The 17,269-nt window shown below is 41.0% G+C and overlaps 1 protein-coding gene across 1 annotated transcript; it reads right to left on the bottom strand.

Annotated features, from left to right (window-relative positions):
- Positions 1–794: 794 nt before the first annotated feature.
- On the bottom strand, positions 795–16,940 carry LOC121084736 (myosin regulatory light chain interacting protein). The gene is made up of 7 exons (XM_040586612.1): positions 16,698–16,940; positions 15,571–15,761; positions 6,148–6,333; positions 5,220–5,417; positions 4,730–4,894; positions 2,532–2,952; positions 795–2,166 (listed from the first exon to the last, which is right to left on the bottom strand). The coding sequence occupies exons 1-7, from the start codon at positions 16,782–16,784 to the stop codon at positions 2,077–2,079; spliced, it is 1,338 nt and encodes a 445-aa protein (XP_040442546.1). The 5' UTR covers positions 16,785–16,940; the 3' UTR covers positions 795–2,076.
- Between the last annotated feature and the right edge of the window lie 329 nt (positions 16,941–17,269).

Here is a 17,269-nt window from a genome sequence, read left to right as displayed (position 1 = left end):
CACTCTACATTGACTCAAAGAGCACTTTTATACAGGATTAGTTGCCTAGCTGCCAGTATCTTCCCTCTTCCCTGACCACCCCAAAGTATTTTTATGTCCAGGGCCTCAAGCTTCAATCCCCAACAACCTGTCTTAACAACATGACATGCTACTCTGCAATAATATTTTAAATATCAATACATTTAATTTTAAGAGGTCATAGGTAAGTAGCTTCAGTTCATACTCGCCAGAATAGAGCTCCTCTGATGCCAGCACTGTCTTACATCCTCCAGCCAGAGCACCATGATGGAAGTGCTCAAGCACCATCTCGTCAAGAACATGAAAGCAGAGTCATAGGTTAGTAAATATAAATAGCTTCAATCAAAAAACCCCACAACACAGCAAGACGTTTGTAATTAAGAGCTTTCCTAGACAGGACTGCTGAAACTCCAACTCTCTACTCAAGCTGGTTTTGTTTTGGTTTTTTTTTTTTATTTTTCTCATCTCACTGGAACATACCCCATATATCTGGGGCAATTTTATTGTAGGGAAGTTCTTCAAAGTTAATTCTGAAGGCTGTTTTACAGTTGGAATATGGCAGCTGTTGTAAGTACACTGCCTGAAACAAAGGTGGCCACAGCATCTGTTTCCCTCCCTCCCACGAAATCTGCATGCACCTGAGGAAACTTCACTAGCTCTCAAAACATGACACAACATTCAAGACTGTAAACATTAAAATACTTCATGCTGTATTTTCAGTTCAGTAATGCCTCAGATGAATTTCAAACATCAAGTCTTATATCAATAACACAAAGTAGATTTTTAAAGTCCTTTATTAATCTGAATATAAAAAGACAGAAGCTGCCTACGATATAGGACAAAGCTCTTGCTTCATGAGGAAACAAAATCTTCTTTACAAAGTGAAAAAATAAATACCCTCTTAGAGTAAGGTTTATATGCTAATGTGTCATAAAAAAGTAGAGTTTTAATATTTTAACAAAATGTCTGTGCAAAGAAACAGATGCATAAACACACATTACTGCTACATTAAGGCAATATGAAAAGTATAGTCAGAAAATTTCAGTAAAGTGACAGTGTACTTTTCTAGCTTTGATTAAGCCAGTATTGCACCCAAACATGGTCTCTAGTTCCCTCTGTACCCTGGAGAATACACTAGGAAACCAGAGCCCAAAATGCCCAAGTAGGGGGGTGGAAATTAAGAACATTTTAGCAGGGAATGACCTACCTAATAAAGATGTTAACTAAAGAAAGCATTTAAAGTTATACACAACTCTTTAGAAATTAATGGTACATGTTTAATAGTTTAAAATCAGTCTCCAAAAAATAAAGCCAACTTAAAAGGGCAGCTGACTACAGCTCCCAAGACCACCGGCCAAGCTGGATGTGGGAAACCTGGGAGCATGTTGACCATTGAGAGCTGGGAATGAAGTCCCCCAATGCTTCCACAGGACACTGCCAGCCAGAAGACTTTCTTGACCCACCCTCAACACTGAGATTAACTTGTCTTACTCTTCCAAAGCTATTCTGTCAGAATTGTTTTCTATATTACAGAATTTGGAGTTAAACACGGCTGCTGGATGAAGCCTTGTAACTTTAGTTTAAGAACCAGTTTTCTTCAAAAGAAATTCTCTCCTCTTTAAAGCAGTTTACTAAAAGCAGAAACTATGAGCCATACTAAACTGATATTTGTAAAAGCTACTCTTACTATCAAAATAAACAAAGTGACTGTACTAAAAAGGATTTAGAGAGTGTAAAATAAAAGGCTGCATTGCTCTCACTGGGTATACCTGTCTGTGTACACCACATTTCTCCAGGGTTACCAAGCTCTGTGGTAACACCGCCATGCTATGAAATTAAGCATCATTCTCCTTTTAAGTAAAATCAATCAGTTATACTTCTGCTCTCAAATGTCCCAAACCATTTTGGACATGCTGAATGACAAATATGTATGTTGAAAAAATGCCATATTTTTGCTTTTGATCATGGATAGGTGCCAGAGTGATTGCCTTCTTCACAATCAATGGTTGCATCTCATATTAGTGCAGTTTAAAGAGTACATGATGAGTTTAACGTAGATCATATCACAGTCAGATTAAGAAGACTGGTGTGGGTTGGCAAGTACACATGCTGGACATGCTCTACACGAGATCTGCACACAGGACACAACTGGAAAGAAAAAATATTAAGAAATCAGTTTACTTCATATTTTGAGTCTCTACACTTACTGGAGACTTCCTCCACACACAGTAACAAAGCACTTCTCCATAACCTCTGTATTTATTACAGGGTATTGTGAGAAACATGCAGCTAATCTTTACCCTCATTGCAAGTTCAGTTAGCACAGCTAAAACTTATCTTCCAAACACACTGTCTAAACAGAATGTTCTTTTGAATTAGTTTACCACAAACAAAATTGTAAAAATAAGTTTCACTAGAGTAGCAACATAAACATATTAATCCATGGCTGAGGTATACAGAAAGGCAAAAACCCCCACATCTGGTAACACCCATCTTAATGATCTTGCAATTACCTGTAACTGGGCAGCACAGGTCTTGCAGCATACGGTGTGGCCACAGGGACAAAAGGTCGAATTTATTTCTTCTTCACAACACACCATACAAAGCATGGACTCCTTTAGCTTCCGCAGCTTCTCTTGCAGAGCTTTTGTTTGTTGGCAGCTAAGACCCTCACAATTGTCACAGTTCATGCTACTTTCCGAAGACTTAAGGGGGGAACTTGGTGGGGTCTGGTCACTTCTTGAAACAAGATCCACAATGCCAGCATTATAAAGAGCTCGCCTTGCATGATCATAAACTTCTTTTGATGTTCTTTTAATGTCAAAGACATATTTTTTACCGAGGTTAATGTTTTCATTCAGGAATAGAGATGCTAGGTGGCCCTTTAAGTCTCGACTATATTGCATCATGACAGCACTGGTGACAGTGTCACACCTATAAAACAATAGGACAAATGCAAGCTTGGTTAGTTAATACCAATAAACCTACCCCTACAGTAATTTGTGCCTAAAGCTGAAGTAACAGCACTGAAAAAGCAAATAAGAGTAGTCTGAGGTAATAGTTAAGCTCTGGAATGTTGTCTGCATGACAACTCTACTTTGAAAAGTGTAAAATGGAAAAAATACTTATTTTACATCTTCATAAATGTGAAGTGTCTGGTAAAACAGAGTCAGCCTATGGAAGGGCCCTTCAGGCATTATGCTAATACAAGCAGACAACACTCACTTAATCCATGGTGCAGGTTGGCAACACTTATTTACACGGTGATTTCCAAGCACTGCATTACAGAATTCCAATTAATAATCTTTGGCATAACACTTCTTTGTTTAGACAGGCTCTCATTTTTAGCATAGTCAAGCAGTGTCTTTAACCAAACTTCCACTCAGTACTTTAAAGGCTAGTGTATCATCTGAAGGGAACCAGTGCAAATGCAGCATAGAGAACTAAATTAAGGCATCTGTATTTGCCACCAAGTATGTCAACTACCCTAAACCATGCCTGTCACATTTCAGTGACATAGTTAAATCTGCAGAAGTCTATAAGGCATATCACTTCTCTCTACAACATGGGAAAGAAAAGCCAAACAGAACAACAAGGACTACAGCTTTACAGGGCCCAAGGTCCAAGATCTAAGCTATGGCCAAATCCTATTGCCTAACTAAATTCTGCTTAAATTAAAATGAGAAACTGCAAAGGACAGCAGAAGTTACAAGCAGAGACAAAGAACAAGAAGTTTAGATGGTCTAAGAAGTTACATAACACTTTAATTGTCTGGAAAACAATATGAAGAGTGCAGAACAGCAGTCCAAGGGCATGTCATTGCAGAACAAAACAAGACATGCTTAACATCTGGCTCACAAAAATAGGTAGTGGTTACCTGCTGATTAGCTGCAGTGGTTAGAAAGGCAACTAATTAACATTAATTGCTGTAACTGTATTAAAATAGATAATTTGAGAAGCTGGACAGGTCTTTGCCTAGTGTAAGTACCTTCTTCTAAGTCCAATTCTTCCCTTACAAAGTAATTGAAACTGCTGTGTGGTAGTTAGAGAAAACACCACTAAGTGTCTTTGGCAGTTCTACTGATCAGTGTTGGGTCTCACAGTAGGAATGAAAAGGGGTTTATAAAAGTCAGCCTTTGACAAGTGAGTATCACAGCCCTACCCCAAAGAACACAGGATAAAGACAATGGATAGCTGCTGGCATGAAACAAAATCCTGGGCATGTGAGCAAGTAGAGGAATTGTAGGAAAATTTAAATATATGGTACAGAAAGGTGGCATACAGGTGACTTCCAGCAACTGGAGGAGCCAAATAAAGGAGAAACAAGGCGTACATGTACATCTGAGCTACATATTCTGAAGGACAAGATCTTCTCTTCCTTTGCTCTCTCATCCTCCTACTCACATAGGGACAAAAACCTATGTGCTGTTTATGAAGCATCAAAGAACACAGCGAGTTTTTATTCTGAAGTGTTGTTATTCATAGAGGTAGACTGAGAAATTTCGCTTACTTTCTTGTATTCCCACACAACAAAATGGAGAGCAGCAAAAAGCTGTTCAGCTTCTGGACTTAAGAGGAAAGTAGAGGCTGCAAAGACAATGACATTTTGCAAAAAATTTCCGAAGAGCAGTCAGACCGCTGGCTGCTTAAGCACTTCATGCAAATACTGTGGAAAAGAGCAGCAGTAGTCGACTCCAGTGGCAGTACCAACCTGTAAAATGCATGTGTCTCTGTAATTGCTCTGTAGAGTCCACTTGCTGCCCTTGTACTGATCATCTTGAACAAGAGAACTACACTATTACCAGACTCCTTGGTAATAGTCAGATATACATTCTTCCCAGACTGAGTTGCCATTTGAACAACAGGGTAAGCAATCCTATAGATGAATATAAAAAAAGAATTATTTAGCTTTTAAGGATAAGGGCATTTTCCACATACTACTACAGCCTACTTTTCTGGGGTTACAATAATCTCCAACTGCGGTCTGTAATGCTGGACCGAAGATGCTGCCTCAAAAATACATATAGAAATCAAGAGCACCGAGGCCAGCTGTCATCTTGATAAGCAGGTAGTGTCCTCAAACCATACATTCCAACAGCCCCTTTTAGTAATTTATAGAGCAGTTGTGTATTTATGTAAAAAGAGGCATGCTCAGTACTTCTGAAAAATGGAAGATGAAAATGGTTCCACAAAACACATACCTGTTGATAGGACTGAAGTCATCTTTACAGATGCATATGCCTTCAGGTCCAACACCGATGAGGAGTTTTTGCCCTTCGCTGTCTCTCACTGAGTGCCACTCTACCCCATAGTTCTCCAGCGTTGTAGCAATCTGTAGAACCTGGTACTCAGCAGAAGCTTGACTGAGACCTTCTAGCTCCTTGTGCTTTGCAATAATGCTGTTGATAAAAAGATTAAGGATAGGTGAAATTAACTCAGGTGTGTGCCGTTACTGTCAGCAGCTTGTTTTAACATGGGTTTAGATGACCTAGTTAAACAGATTAAATGCTCCTGACCTGCTTTATCTGGCTATAGACTTCCAGTAACCATGATTACTGGAAAGAATTGAGAATTACCCAAACATCCTGAGAATGCTCAAGAGACAATACTAGACAATACTGTGCATTTTCTTAATAATTAAGAAGCTACATGTAATCAAGGCTTTCCAACTACCCCCCCTCCAACATATTTACCTGAACAACCATTAAGTTCATAACCAAAATAAGACCTACAGGAAAGCATGACAGTTTTTGATACTCTGGAATTTAGCTTTGAAGGTGTTTCAGGAATCCCATTTACTTGTCAGTGTAAGGGTACTAAGCCAGATAAATTCTTCGTTACTTCCTTTCACAAGTGTAGGTCTAAGATACACTTGCAATTTGATTACCCTGCTCCAAGTACTATACAGCTTTTGCTCTTCACAAAAAAACCCAAAACTATTCATAATTGAGCTTAAAAATGAACTGAAATCAGAACAGTAGTTAAACATTCACGTTGTATTTTGATCTGCAAAGCCATCTAAACTGTGTTTTTAAGAACACAAGATTGAGTACAGCATCAACAATAAAGGGCATAACATTTTATTCTTTTGTCTCCAGAAAGGAGATTATATCATGGTGCTCTTTTTACCTCTCCAAAATGGTAGTGGTGAGCTCTTTTGCACACAGCTCTTCATAACTGTACTTGGCGGTGTTCTGGTTATAATCTCCAAACTTCATCTGTGCCAGCAATGCACTAAGTTCAATTGCATGCTCTGAAGAACACTGAAGATTACCAGCAAGAAGATCTTCTTTTATATGCAAGAAAAACATATGCCTGCAATGGAATCAGAAATACTTGCTTACACAAAACATTGAAAGATGTTTGTAATCAAGATATGTATCAAACATCTTAGGTATGTTTGAGTAGCCATTAAAGTCTGGCACAGGGAAAAGAAAAGGGCCTCCATCTTATTCACTTGAAAGTTGAAGTTACAACTGAAGACTATCTAAAAGCATATCATGTTCTTATTCTTCAGAACTGCTTTAATCCTCAAGACCACCTACCAATTTCAATTTAGTGAAAAAAATATCAATGAGGTATTTGGATTAGTTCTGTTTAATTTTTTGGTTGCCATTTACAAATTACTCCGCATTTCACAAAAGCAAATTTGGGAAGAGCAGCCCAAGACAGCATACACACTTTCATCACGCAACAGGAGAAGCCATACACTTTCTCTATGCAGTAGAAATGCCTCTGCCACCACAGTCAAAGGGAAGATTGTGCTTTTTCCAGGGACATGATTCAAACTCAAAACACCTGAAGAGGCACTGTGGAATAACATACAGTAACATCTGTGTAAGCACATTTCTCAGACCAACCTTTACACTTGATGAAGGCAGGCTTGACAAGTAGCTGGAAAATTCACAAAGCTGCTCTTAATTACCCAACAGGTCAGTTAGACAAATCAACATTTCCACCAACATTAACAGCAGCCTGCTATTTCCTCTATAGCCTACCTTAACTTCTATAAATTCATCCTTATCTCCCCTCAGGGAAGACAATGTGAATTTCCTACCGTTTGTTCTTAAGCCTCAACATATTTAGAGAAACCAAATGCAGAAGTAGTTATATATCACTGAAAAAAATCTTTCAATAAATGAAGCCTAGCACCCACAGATGTATGTCTTAGCTTCCACTGTAACAGGACATTCACATTTTACTTTCCTAAAGTTCAGTGTAATCTACTTTCTTTAAAAACCTGTAATTATTCACTCATTGAAGCTGAAGATTCTAAGTAGTGATTACCTTTCCTTCCAACAGGAACTTTGGATAATCTGTTATGTATATCATGTTGTAGCACTCTACAATTCCATTGTAGAGCAGGGAGAACAGGGCTACTTCTTCAGCACTATGAGCAATTATGTAACTTGGAAAATCTGCGTTCATTTTTAGCTTTACTATGTAACTGCTGCAGCTAAGAAAATACTGGCCCAAAAGATGCCCTGTATCCAGAACTTTTGTATTCAGGAAAACAGGTATAGAATTATCCCATAAGCTGCCCTAGAATCCATTTCCAAACCCACACAGCAAGTAACATCTTCAACACCTCCCTTTGCAAGCAGCTTGAGGCACGCCTGAGCTTTGCTGCAGTTGTGACAGAAGTGCTTAACTGCATCACTCTGATGTCTAGACAACAGTCTACACTTCAGCAGTTCTAGCTGGGGTCTGGCGGGAGCAAGTATCCTCACTGTGCTGCATACAAGTTTAGGTGGCAAGAGGATCAGAACTTCAAACATTACAGTTGTCTCCACTGTTAACAGGTTAATCCCGTTCAGGCTTTTTTTTTTTTTTGGAGCAAGTCCCAGACCTCTGCTACAATCTTTCTTTCCTTGTTAACTTTTGGCTTAGGCCACAGAAAGCCCTACCCTGTGGCTTTTAAAATGCACTGGTTGTACATGCTCCTTTAGGGGCTCAGTCCTTAAATCCAAACAAAGTATTTGATGAATTACTAAAATGCTATGGCAAAAAAAATTAAATAGTATGCATTTCCCCAACTCCAATCAACATTTCAGAAAAGAAATGGCTTTTCATGCACTTTTGATCCTCTTAGTACTAGAACAGGTTTTCCAGTCATTATAACTATGTACTAATTACACATGCAGTATTTAAAAGAAATATCTAACAATTTTATTCTCATTCACTGAAATGTGTTTAACTACCACACCTAAATGCTTGGATCTTCAATTTATTTTATGCATGACAGCACTGACTACACTGGGAAAAAAGTCAGTCTTCTCCCCTTGCTGGGAAGACCTTATTGACATCAAGCAGGGAGCTGAAAAACAAAAGACTGCTCCTGCAAATACAGACACATCACAGAAGCAACTACAGCAGAGGCACAGCTTGTGCTCTAAAAAGCCAGTAATGGCATAGGTAGACAAAAGAATTAAGGCACAATGTGAAACAGCATCACATCAGCCAACATACTTCCCATAACTGGCTCACATCACATAAGGGATAACATCTCACAGACTAAGTGACTTTGCATTTTTCTGATAAAGGGGACAGATATGGCATCTATAAATAAGAGACAGTTATTGCAAAGTAACTAGAATTATGCAAGTTTGTGTCCTGGCTTACAATGTGGTAAGCTATTTTGTTAAGTCAGAGAAAATGGACAAAACCACCCACATTTAATAGGCCATCTCACAGTCATTGGTTTGCACCCAAAAACCCCATTGCTGGCCCAAGTCCATTGCCTACATTGCACCTGTAACAGGTCAGAAACTAGTTAACATAGGGCCTGCCTATTTTCAAACAGCAAACAACTTTATACTGATATGCCACAGCAGCTACCCTGAACCAGAGGTCAGGTAACAAATTCACTGCTGATTTATTGTTTTGTGGTGGTTTTTTTTCATTTTGGATCCTTAATTGTGTTTAAGCAAAAGCATCTAGAAATTTGAAAGAGTTGCAAATATTTTATACATCTGAAAAAGCGATTCTGATTAGTACACATTTTGATCAGCCCATCCAGCCTTTAAGACCACACTTCCCCCAAGTTAAACATTAATATATCCATGGCAAAAATCACCCTTCAAGGTTCAAAACATGACACAGCCAGAATCTGATTATAAAAGCACATTTTTCTTTCTTTTACACAAAACTAAAAAAAAGTCTTTTGATCCTTAAACAGAAAGGCAAAAAAAGTGCTTTTATTGCTGAATACAGTCAAGCAAAACTAAAGCATTAGGATCCTTGAGGCAGTTTCTTATCTAATTCTGCAGTCTAAAGGACCCAACAAATTGTCTGTAGAAAACCCTGTCATATTACAGATTTTATTAGCTACCAGAAAGTATTTAAGTTTTTGTAAATTAGATTGTGACCTAATCAATAGCACTCAATCCACTGCACTTCCACTCTACGAATCTCTAGGTACAGTGAAAATATTGTTAAAGCTTTTCCCATCTCTAAATGAGGCTGTACAGTAAAAGAATACTCAGTTTTTCAAGGAATTTCAGTGTTAGTATTTTACACTTAATGGAATTTATTAGTAAGTTTAAACTGTTAAAACTGAGAACTGAACTGTGCATAGCAAGTCCTCTAAAGGTGCATTTCCAACATCACGGACAATGTCCTAGTTTGACCACCATGTAAGAAACTAGTTTGTTTCTGCATCATTCACCACTTCAGTTATGCATAATACATTAATACTACCCATTATAAATCTGAGAAACAAGTCACACAAAAGGTATGTTTCCTACTGCCTGCCCCAATATTCTCCTGGCACGCTCTGCAGCTTTTCACTACTTTTTCCAAAACTTCATTTAATCTTTAAATCGTCATAGAAAACAAGTCAGTCTTCACAACTCTGAACACTTCAATCAATTGGTGTGGCTCCTAGTCATCTTAAAACCTGGCAGACACATTGGGACATTGAACAACTAGTGGCAGCTTTAAGAACAAACAGAGCTTTCCACTGCACTCGTAGCCCAAGTTCTACACCCAACAGCATTAGTACAAAAGACAGTCTATATAACCTAAACCAGTCTTAGTTTCCACCCTGAACCTCATGCTAGCTAGATATTCCTGTGGAATAAATCATGGCACATTTCCTTTGACTTTCACAGTTCAGAACAGTACATAGGAATACTGCTTAGAGGACAAAGCATTAAGCTGCCAAAACTATATAGTCACTGCCCAGGCAGAATTTCTTCCTTTCCAAAAGAAAAAGCAGTTTTAAAATTAGGACAGGACTACATGCTTTCTTCAAGCACTAGATAAAAAATATAAAGTCACCAGTGTAATCTTTTTGCCCCTGTGCTTCCCATAAAATTTAAGTTCTATGCGATTTTACTGAGTATTTTAATATGCACATGTACAGTGTGATTAATGTGTTTTAGTTGCAGATAAATAATTTCACACAAATGCTGTAGAAAGGGAAGGTTGCAAGGAAATTTCAGCAGATTTTACAAAAAGCTAAAAGCTAACAAACCGAAGTCACAAACCTAGATATTACATCAATCCCTTCCTGCCCCCTCTGAAGCAATTTATGCAGGCTCACTATACTGAACACCGCTAACAGAAACTGATGTCAGCATTTCAGTACAATGCAATTCCTACAGGAGGCAAATCACCTCTTCTGTATTCATCTGAGCTGGCCATGACAACCCCACAATATAAGTACTACAAAAAAAGAGTATATGCAATAGAAGATCAATTTCTCTTTCATAATTCATTAAAGACAATTATGTCCATTACAAATCAAAGTTCTGCACTGAAAGCTTTGTTTCTACTGCTTTTTAAATCCAGGGAAGGAAGACAGGACAAAAATCTAAAGACTATACTAGAAGTTTTAAGCTGTAAACTTAGCTGTCAGTGGAAAAAGTGACAAGCCCCAATCCTTTACAAATATAAGTATCTGTGTATGACTAACAATTCCTAAAATAGAAATAGAGCCAGAAGAGCCCATTTCTTCACCAGACTACTGGCAAGAACCTTAGCATACATCCCAAGGAATTGCCCGTTCTCTTTGGGGTATGACATTTCTTACCACAGGGTAGGGCTCTTCCCCCTACTGTGAATTTACAACTCTCTGTAGTGTAAAGGAATCAAAATAGAGAGGCATAATTTTTCTCCCTAAAATATATATTGAAAAAAGACCTCTAGATCTATAGGAATAATATCTGGTTTTAGAAACAGAATAAGGCCACTCCACATGAAAAAGCAAAGCCATCAGTTACAACTATGTTCCTCAGTATCTTTGCTCTTATTTGCTCTCAGCAGGGTGGGTGAAAGGTTACCAACTACAATCAACTCTGATTGAGACAAACAGATTCATTAAACTCATCCTGGTGTCTACTACAGCAGGCTTTTCTTGCTGTGTAAGAAATATGACTCCACTGCACCAGCCAATGTTGTAAGATAACATTATGGTTTTTTTGTATTTCCCATCTACTACATGTGTAACTAAAATATTTTGCAAGCCAGCTCTTAATTTTAACTAATTCATCAATACAACTGGTTAACAGTCCTGAACTGATGTACTTTGTAAATAAAAGTCAAATACTGGGAAACATCACACAGCTTTCAACCACTTCTAAAACATTACCTATCTCAAGCCCGGCAAAATACAGCTCTTTCAAATGCTTCGTGAGATTGTGTGGCTTGTTAGAATCTGACACATTTTAAATTGTCATGGTTTACATACAAATACTCAATTTTCAGTCATGTTACACAAGAGAAGTAACCGCCCATTTTGAAGCACATCTGGGTAAATCTTACATTGCTGAAAAAATGATTCACTTCAAAATTATTTCCACTTTTGTGCAGTCACCACAATGTTGTCTTTATCCTGCCAGACTCAAAAACCATTGTTCTCCTGGACGACCACTTGGCACAATCTGCCTCTTGCGCAGCTCGGCAAACTCTCTCAGTTAAGGTGGATGCCAGCTTCAAGACTTCTCCACTACATGTTTCACAAAGGCAGCTTTTAGCTGAAGCCCAAGAACTTTCCACCCTGAGACAGCAGTGCAGGCCAATCACTAATTGTAGTTGGGCTCTGTGAGTGCCATGCCATTGCCCATTTGCCCAGTGGCTGCCAGCCAAGGTTGCTACTAGCCAAGGATACTGCCAGGCAGTGGCCTGCAGTTATACCGCTCCACCCACCCAGGCCCTCAGCACCACTGCCAGCCCTCAGCAATGCCTGCTGGTCAAGCACAATCTTTCCTCCCAGCCCCAGCTCCTCACCCTACTTCAGAAAATCCAATCAGACAAGCACTCATAAATCATCCTGACAAAACCCCTGCTTTTTACTTTTTTTTTTACTAACTGTTGCATTACCTATCAAGAAATACAGGGCACAGTGAAAACTAACACAGAGCTCATGATCTAGATCTCAGACCATCAGATATCTTTAAGCAGAGACAGCAGTCATTTTCAAGCCAGTGTGATCCTCCATTCAAAAAAAATAGTTACTCAAACTGCTCTAAACAAGCACACTGTTCACATTTCAGACTTGTTTGTGAAACTAGCCAACAGCAGCAGATGAAATTTGAATAGTGTTCTTGCACTGAAAACAATTCCAAACTACAAAATCCTGTGGTGAAATTCAGTACCAGGCAGTCAAAAAAACCCCCTAGAAACTGAGATCCAAAGAACAATAGAAAGAAATCACTTATTACTGTAAAAAGAAAGAAAGTGCCTTATGAAGGGGTTTTTCTTTCCCCTGCAATTCTTCCATTCACAAAGCACTTCATGAAGGTCGTTTGTTCCCATAGTGGTCAAAGGTACAATAACCTGCTCTGCCTTTGCACTCAGTAGGCAAGAAGGCTCCCCTGCATAAGAAGATTAAAATGCATGAGGTTGTGATCTTCCACTGGATTGCACAGATTAAAGGTAACAGAAGCAGAGGTTGATGTTCAGTTGCCAGATCAGCTTCTCACGCAGCATGTAGAAACCTGAATATTAAATCGCTACAAACACACACCCGAGTTGTAAATTTAAAAGACTAAGATCTTTAACAAAGCAGTACAACTGAGGTCAACAAAGCTTCTGAAGTATATAGAAAAAACTGGTAACAACTCAGTCCCAACATTTGCTATTATCATGATGAAGCATATCAACAGAATTTAGAATTACTTGCAACCTCCCAGATTTACAAAAGCAGTCTCAACATGCATCTTATTTCTATATAAAATCTGCATCAGAGGCAGCCAAGGGAGACTTCCTCAGCAGTCTTCACACAAGGGACAAGACGGCAGCTCTGCTAGAATTACCTTGTACATGAGTTGTGGACACAACTGCTAAAGGAAACAAAGGATACCCATCACCGCTTCTTCATCAACTAGCACACTGACTTTGCAAGTAAAGGTAAGAAACAAGGTGCCAGCTGTAACAGTACAGCTAATCCTTGCAATTCCATGATACACCTATTGATTTAAAGTTCAGTGACTGGTTTCATAGAATTTTTCATCTTCTCCTTGACACCACAATTGCTTACATGAAAAACTAAATGAGTGCACAGCTATGTGCACACACAAATCTTCAAGCAGACCCAAGTAGGGAAAAAAGGCTCATCTGAAACTGTGTCAACACTACAGAAATACACATTAACCACAGACACTATGGAATTCTAGGTCTGCTACATGTCAACTCCTGGGCCCACACAATTAAAAGGCAGCTACTACAACTGGTTTACAGCTTGGTTTTAGGAAGAACACTAATAATACTCAGGATGTAGACTGCACAGCTTAACTGAAACCTCAGGACTATTCACATTTGTAAGAGTGACATTAAAGGCTAGTTTCAATGCCTGTTGCTCTCCAAAATTTTAAGTAATAATTTCCACAGCAGAGTTTTAATAGATCTGATGACTGAGCCTCTACTAATTTTAAAATGGTTTGTTGAAAATACTAGTTTTAGAACAGTCTTAATTCATACATAAAAGAAAAAGCCTGTCCCACCTACAACCTTTTGAGTCATCTTTATAGCAGAGAAGTACTTGCTACTTTGATGTATATATACACAAGCTCTGTCACATTCCAGCTACACAACCTGTCTTTTAGGCCCTTGGGGTATGTTTCACCAGTTCAAGCTCTCTATTAACTTGTGCAACCTGCCAAGTCTTGCATTGACAGTGTTGAAGGCAAGAACACAGGTGTCTGCAAAAACCTTGTAAAGCTGAGCAAACATTCATCAAGGATGGCATAAAAGCGCCAATACACCAGCTTTAGGCTTCCTCTGGTTCACTCTGATTTGGTCTGTGTGTGGAGACACATCCAACATGCTCAGAGCAATCTCTTCTGCCTCATCAGATATGAAATTGTGTTGCTCCTTTTGTTCGACATTAAAATCCTTCATTATTTCGTTTTAAATAATCTCAGTGAGTACAACTATAAATAAGATGACGAACTTCTTCAGGGAAAATACTCCCAAATGAGGCACATCAAAAAAGGAATTTGGTTAGAATGCATTTGCCCAACTAAAGCTATTATATAGGACAACTACAGTCTAACTTCATAGCAGCCTGAAAACTTTTCAACCAGATTGATGAGCTAAAACCACTGCTCCCCAAAAGCCTCTCCTCTGTACATTAGTTCAAAAAACAAGACAATATATGCATGCTCCTAACTCAAAAGCTTTTCCCTATAAAAACATTGGACCATGCCGTCAGCCTCTGACCAAATTATTTAGACAAATATTCTGAAGAACTGTATTGCATCCATGGTCTTAATTCTGAAAGGACCAAGTTAACATGAATAGTGAAAACATGTTTTGACATTATCATACAGACACTAGTTTTTTATTTGTCCCATTTATATTAACTGGACTATCTAAAAACAAAAAAATGAGTTGAAAGGTCAGCATTAAATATATCCATGCACAGCTTTCTATGAAGATAACTCAGTTGCTATTCACGTGGTAAACAAACTCAAGGAGCAAAAGCAAATGTTCACTATAGTAATCTTAGGAGACTCAATTTTTACAACTGGCTAGCAGTATAACAATTTGGTTAAGAGGACTGGCAACAGAAGCAGCAAAACAGCTGTTTCTTTTGTAGCCTCAAAGAGGCTGTAGCTATTTGAAAGTTACTGTAACATAATACCAGACAAAAAGGAATTCAGCAAGTTTTTTTGCTCTGTGGGAGGAATTGTTTCCTGCCTTTCTGTACCAGTGGTTTAGAACGACCTAGAGTAACACCACTGAACAGGGGTTACTATCGGACATGCAAATACCATATAAGTAATATGGTACTGGTAGCTCATTTTCACCCACTTCCAGCACTAAGTGCTCATAGAATTATGATTCTATGATTACTTATTACACTGATTACTTACTGGTAGCTACACAATATTTAAAAATATCAGCAGGTTTTGTTGGTTTTTTTAAAGGAATAACATTTAAAGAACACTAAGGTTTTAAAACTACACAGAAAAGTCAAGCAAGATTACCAGAAAAGTAATAATTAAGTAAGAAAGAAATAAAACCAATGTGTAATCACTTTCAGAAGTTACACAAATTAAAAACCAAATAATAAGTTAAGTCTACTTACAATCATCTTTACCTTACCTTGTTTGTTCTTGTAAGATAAGATGCGGCTCTACAAAAAACTTTACTCTTAATTTCAACCGGTAAGGGGCTAAACCATCCATCTGCTGGGAGATTCTGTTCCTCAAATTCAGCCACAGGTTCTCCCCTTTGCTGCCAGTGAACTGCAGTCCAAAATAATCGACTTCTATAATTCCCAACCTTCTGCAAACCTGAAAGAAAGAGGTCCTTTATAATGAAGCTACAACATAATGATGAAAATTATCACCTGAATCGAGCATCGTTTCAGACTGCTCACTTAGAACACAAACAAATAAGCCCTGCTGGGAGCACCTTTACACAAAAGATTACTTAATTACTTGGAGTTTAAGTTGCAAACAAAAGAGCACGTAGACAAATACTAAGAATAAACTGGAAATTTCTCCACCAGTTGAAATCCACACAGACTTCCATGGTCAAATCTCATCCCCCCTTCTCACCCCCTGAACAGGCACTTAAGAGGGTCAGCGGATTTCCAAAGAGCGGGGCATCTGTTATGCAACACCACAGCCAGCAGCGCTTTCTAGGCAAGAAGAAAAAGAAGTACAAGCCTTAAGTTTTATTTAGGTGCCACCACCAGACCGGGCTGCTGCGTTCGACTCTCCCCAGCGTCCTCCCCTGCCACATCCAGGCGGTGGCGACCAAAAGGCAAACCACCTGGCCCAGCACGGCCCCAGCAGGCCACGGGGGCCACCTCGGCCTCGCCCGGGCGGCCCCACCCGGGCCAGGCGGGCCCCACCGGTGCCCCCAGCTGAGGGACGGCTCCGGCCGGCTGCGGGGGCAGGCCCGGGCCCGCCTGGCCCACAGGCGCCGGGGGGGGAGAGGCGGGAGGGCCGGTGCGCGCCCGGGCGGGGGATGCGGCAGCTGCCGCATCCAACATGGAGAGGGAGGAAAAAAGAAAACAAAAAAAAAAGGGAAGGAAAAATACAGGAGGGAAGCGGGGAGACTGGGGCGCCCCCCCGCCTCACGCCCCCGCCGCCCTCAGCAGCCGGGGCGCGCGCCCGCCGGCTCTCGCGCGCGCCCCTCAGGCGGCGGCGGCCCGTCACCCATCGCCCGCCGCCCCCAGCCCCGGCGGGCGGCGCGGAGAAGCGCGCAGCGCGGCCCCTCACCTGGTTGAGGCAGTCCTCGCCGTTGGCTTTCGCCTCTACCTCCACCTCCATCACCACCGCGTCCGGCCTGGTCACATAGCACAGCATGGCTGGGGGCAGCCAGCGCCGCCGCTGGCACGAACACCCGGAGCGGCTGGTACGGCCGCCGCCGGCGGGGAAGCGCCGCTGTCGCTACAGGCTGAGGTGCCCCCGGCCGCCGCCCAACGCCCGGCCACCGGCAGCGCGCCGCCCGCCGTCCCCGCTGCCCCCGTGCTTGCGCTCCGCCGGCTCCGCTCCCTCCTCATATACCCTCTGCCTCCCCCTCCCCCCGCCGAGCGGCACCTGCGGGCCAATCACGAGGCGCCGCTCAGCGCTGCGGGGCCGCCGCCGCCACCAATCAGCGCCGCCGTCCGCGGGACGCTGCGGTGGCCGGGCTGGGCGTGTTGTTGTCGTCGCTCTCTACCGCCCCCTGCCGGGCCGCACCGCCCGCGGCCACCGGCGGGACACCCCGGCCACCGCCACCCCGCCGGCCCGGCCACCCCCCCCCCCCGCCTCAGGCCCAGCCCGCCGCGGCTCGGCCGCCCGAAGGAGCC

Source organism: Falco naumanni, chromosome 3 (genome assembly GCF_017639655.2).
Source record: "Falco naumanni isolate bFalNau1 chromosome 3, bFalNau1.pat, whole genome shotgun sequence".
NCBI classification, from domain to species: Eukaryota; Metazoa; Chordata; class Aves; order Falconiformes; family Falconidae; genus Falco; species Falco naumanni.
Note: the sequence above shows the minus strand (reverse complement) of the source record. Positions and strands in the feature narration are given on the sequence as shown.

What these genes read in the sequence shown, in the direction of transcription:
- LOC121084736 (XM_040586612.1), bottom strand. Translation starts at nt 16,784, where the DNA reads ATGCTGTGCTATGTGACCAGGCCGGACGCGGTGGTGATGGAGGTGGAG. An exon ending in ACCACTACCATTTTGGAGAG is followed by an intron (nt 5,418 to 6,147) that starts GTAAAAAGAGCA and finishes TTTTATCAACAG; the next exon opens with CATTATTGCAAAGCACAAGG. An exon ending in GAGACACATGCATTTTACAG is followed by an intron (nt 2,953 to 4,729) that starts GTTGGTACTGCC and finishes ATTGTTTTATAG; the next exon opens with GTGTGACACTGTCACCAGTG.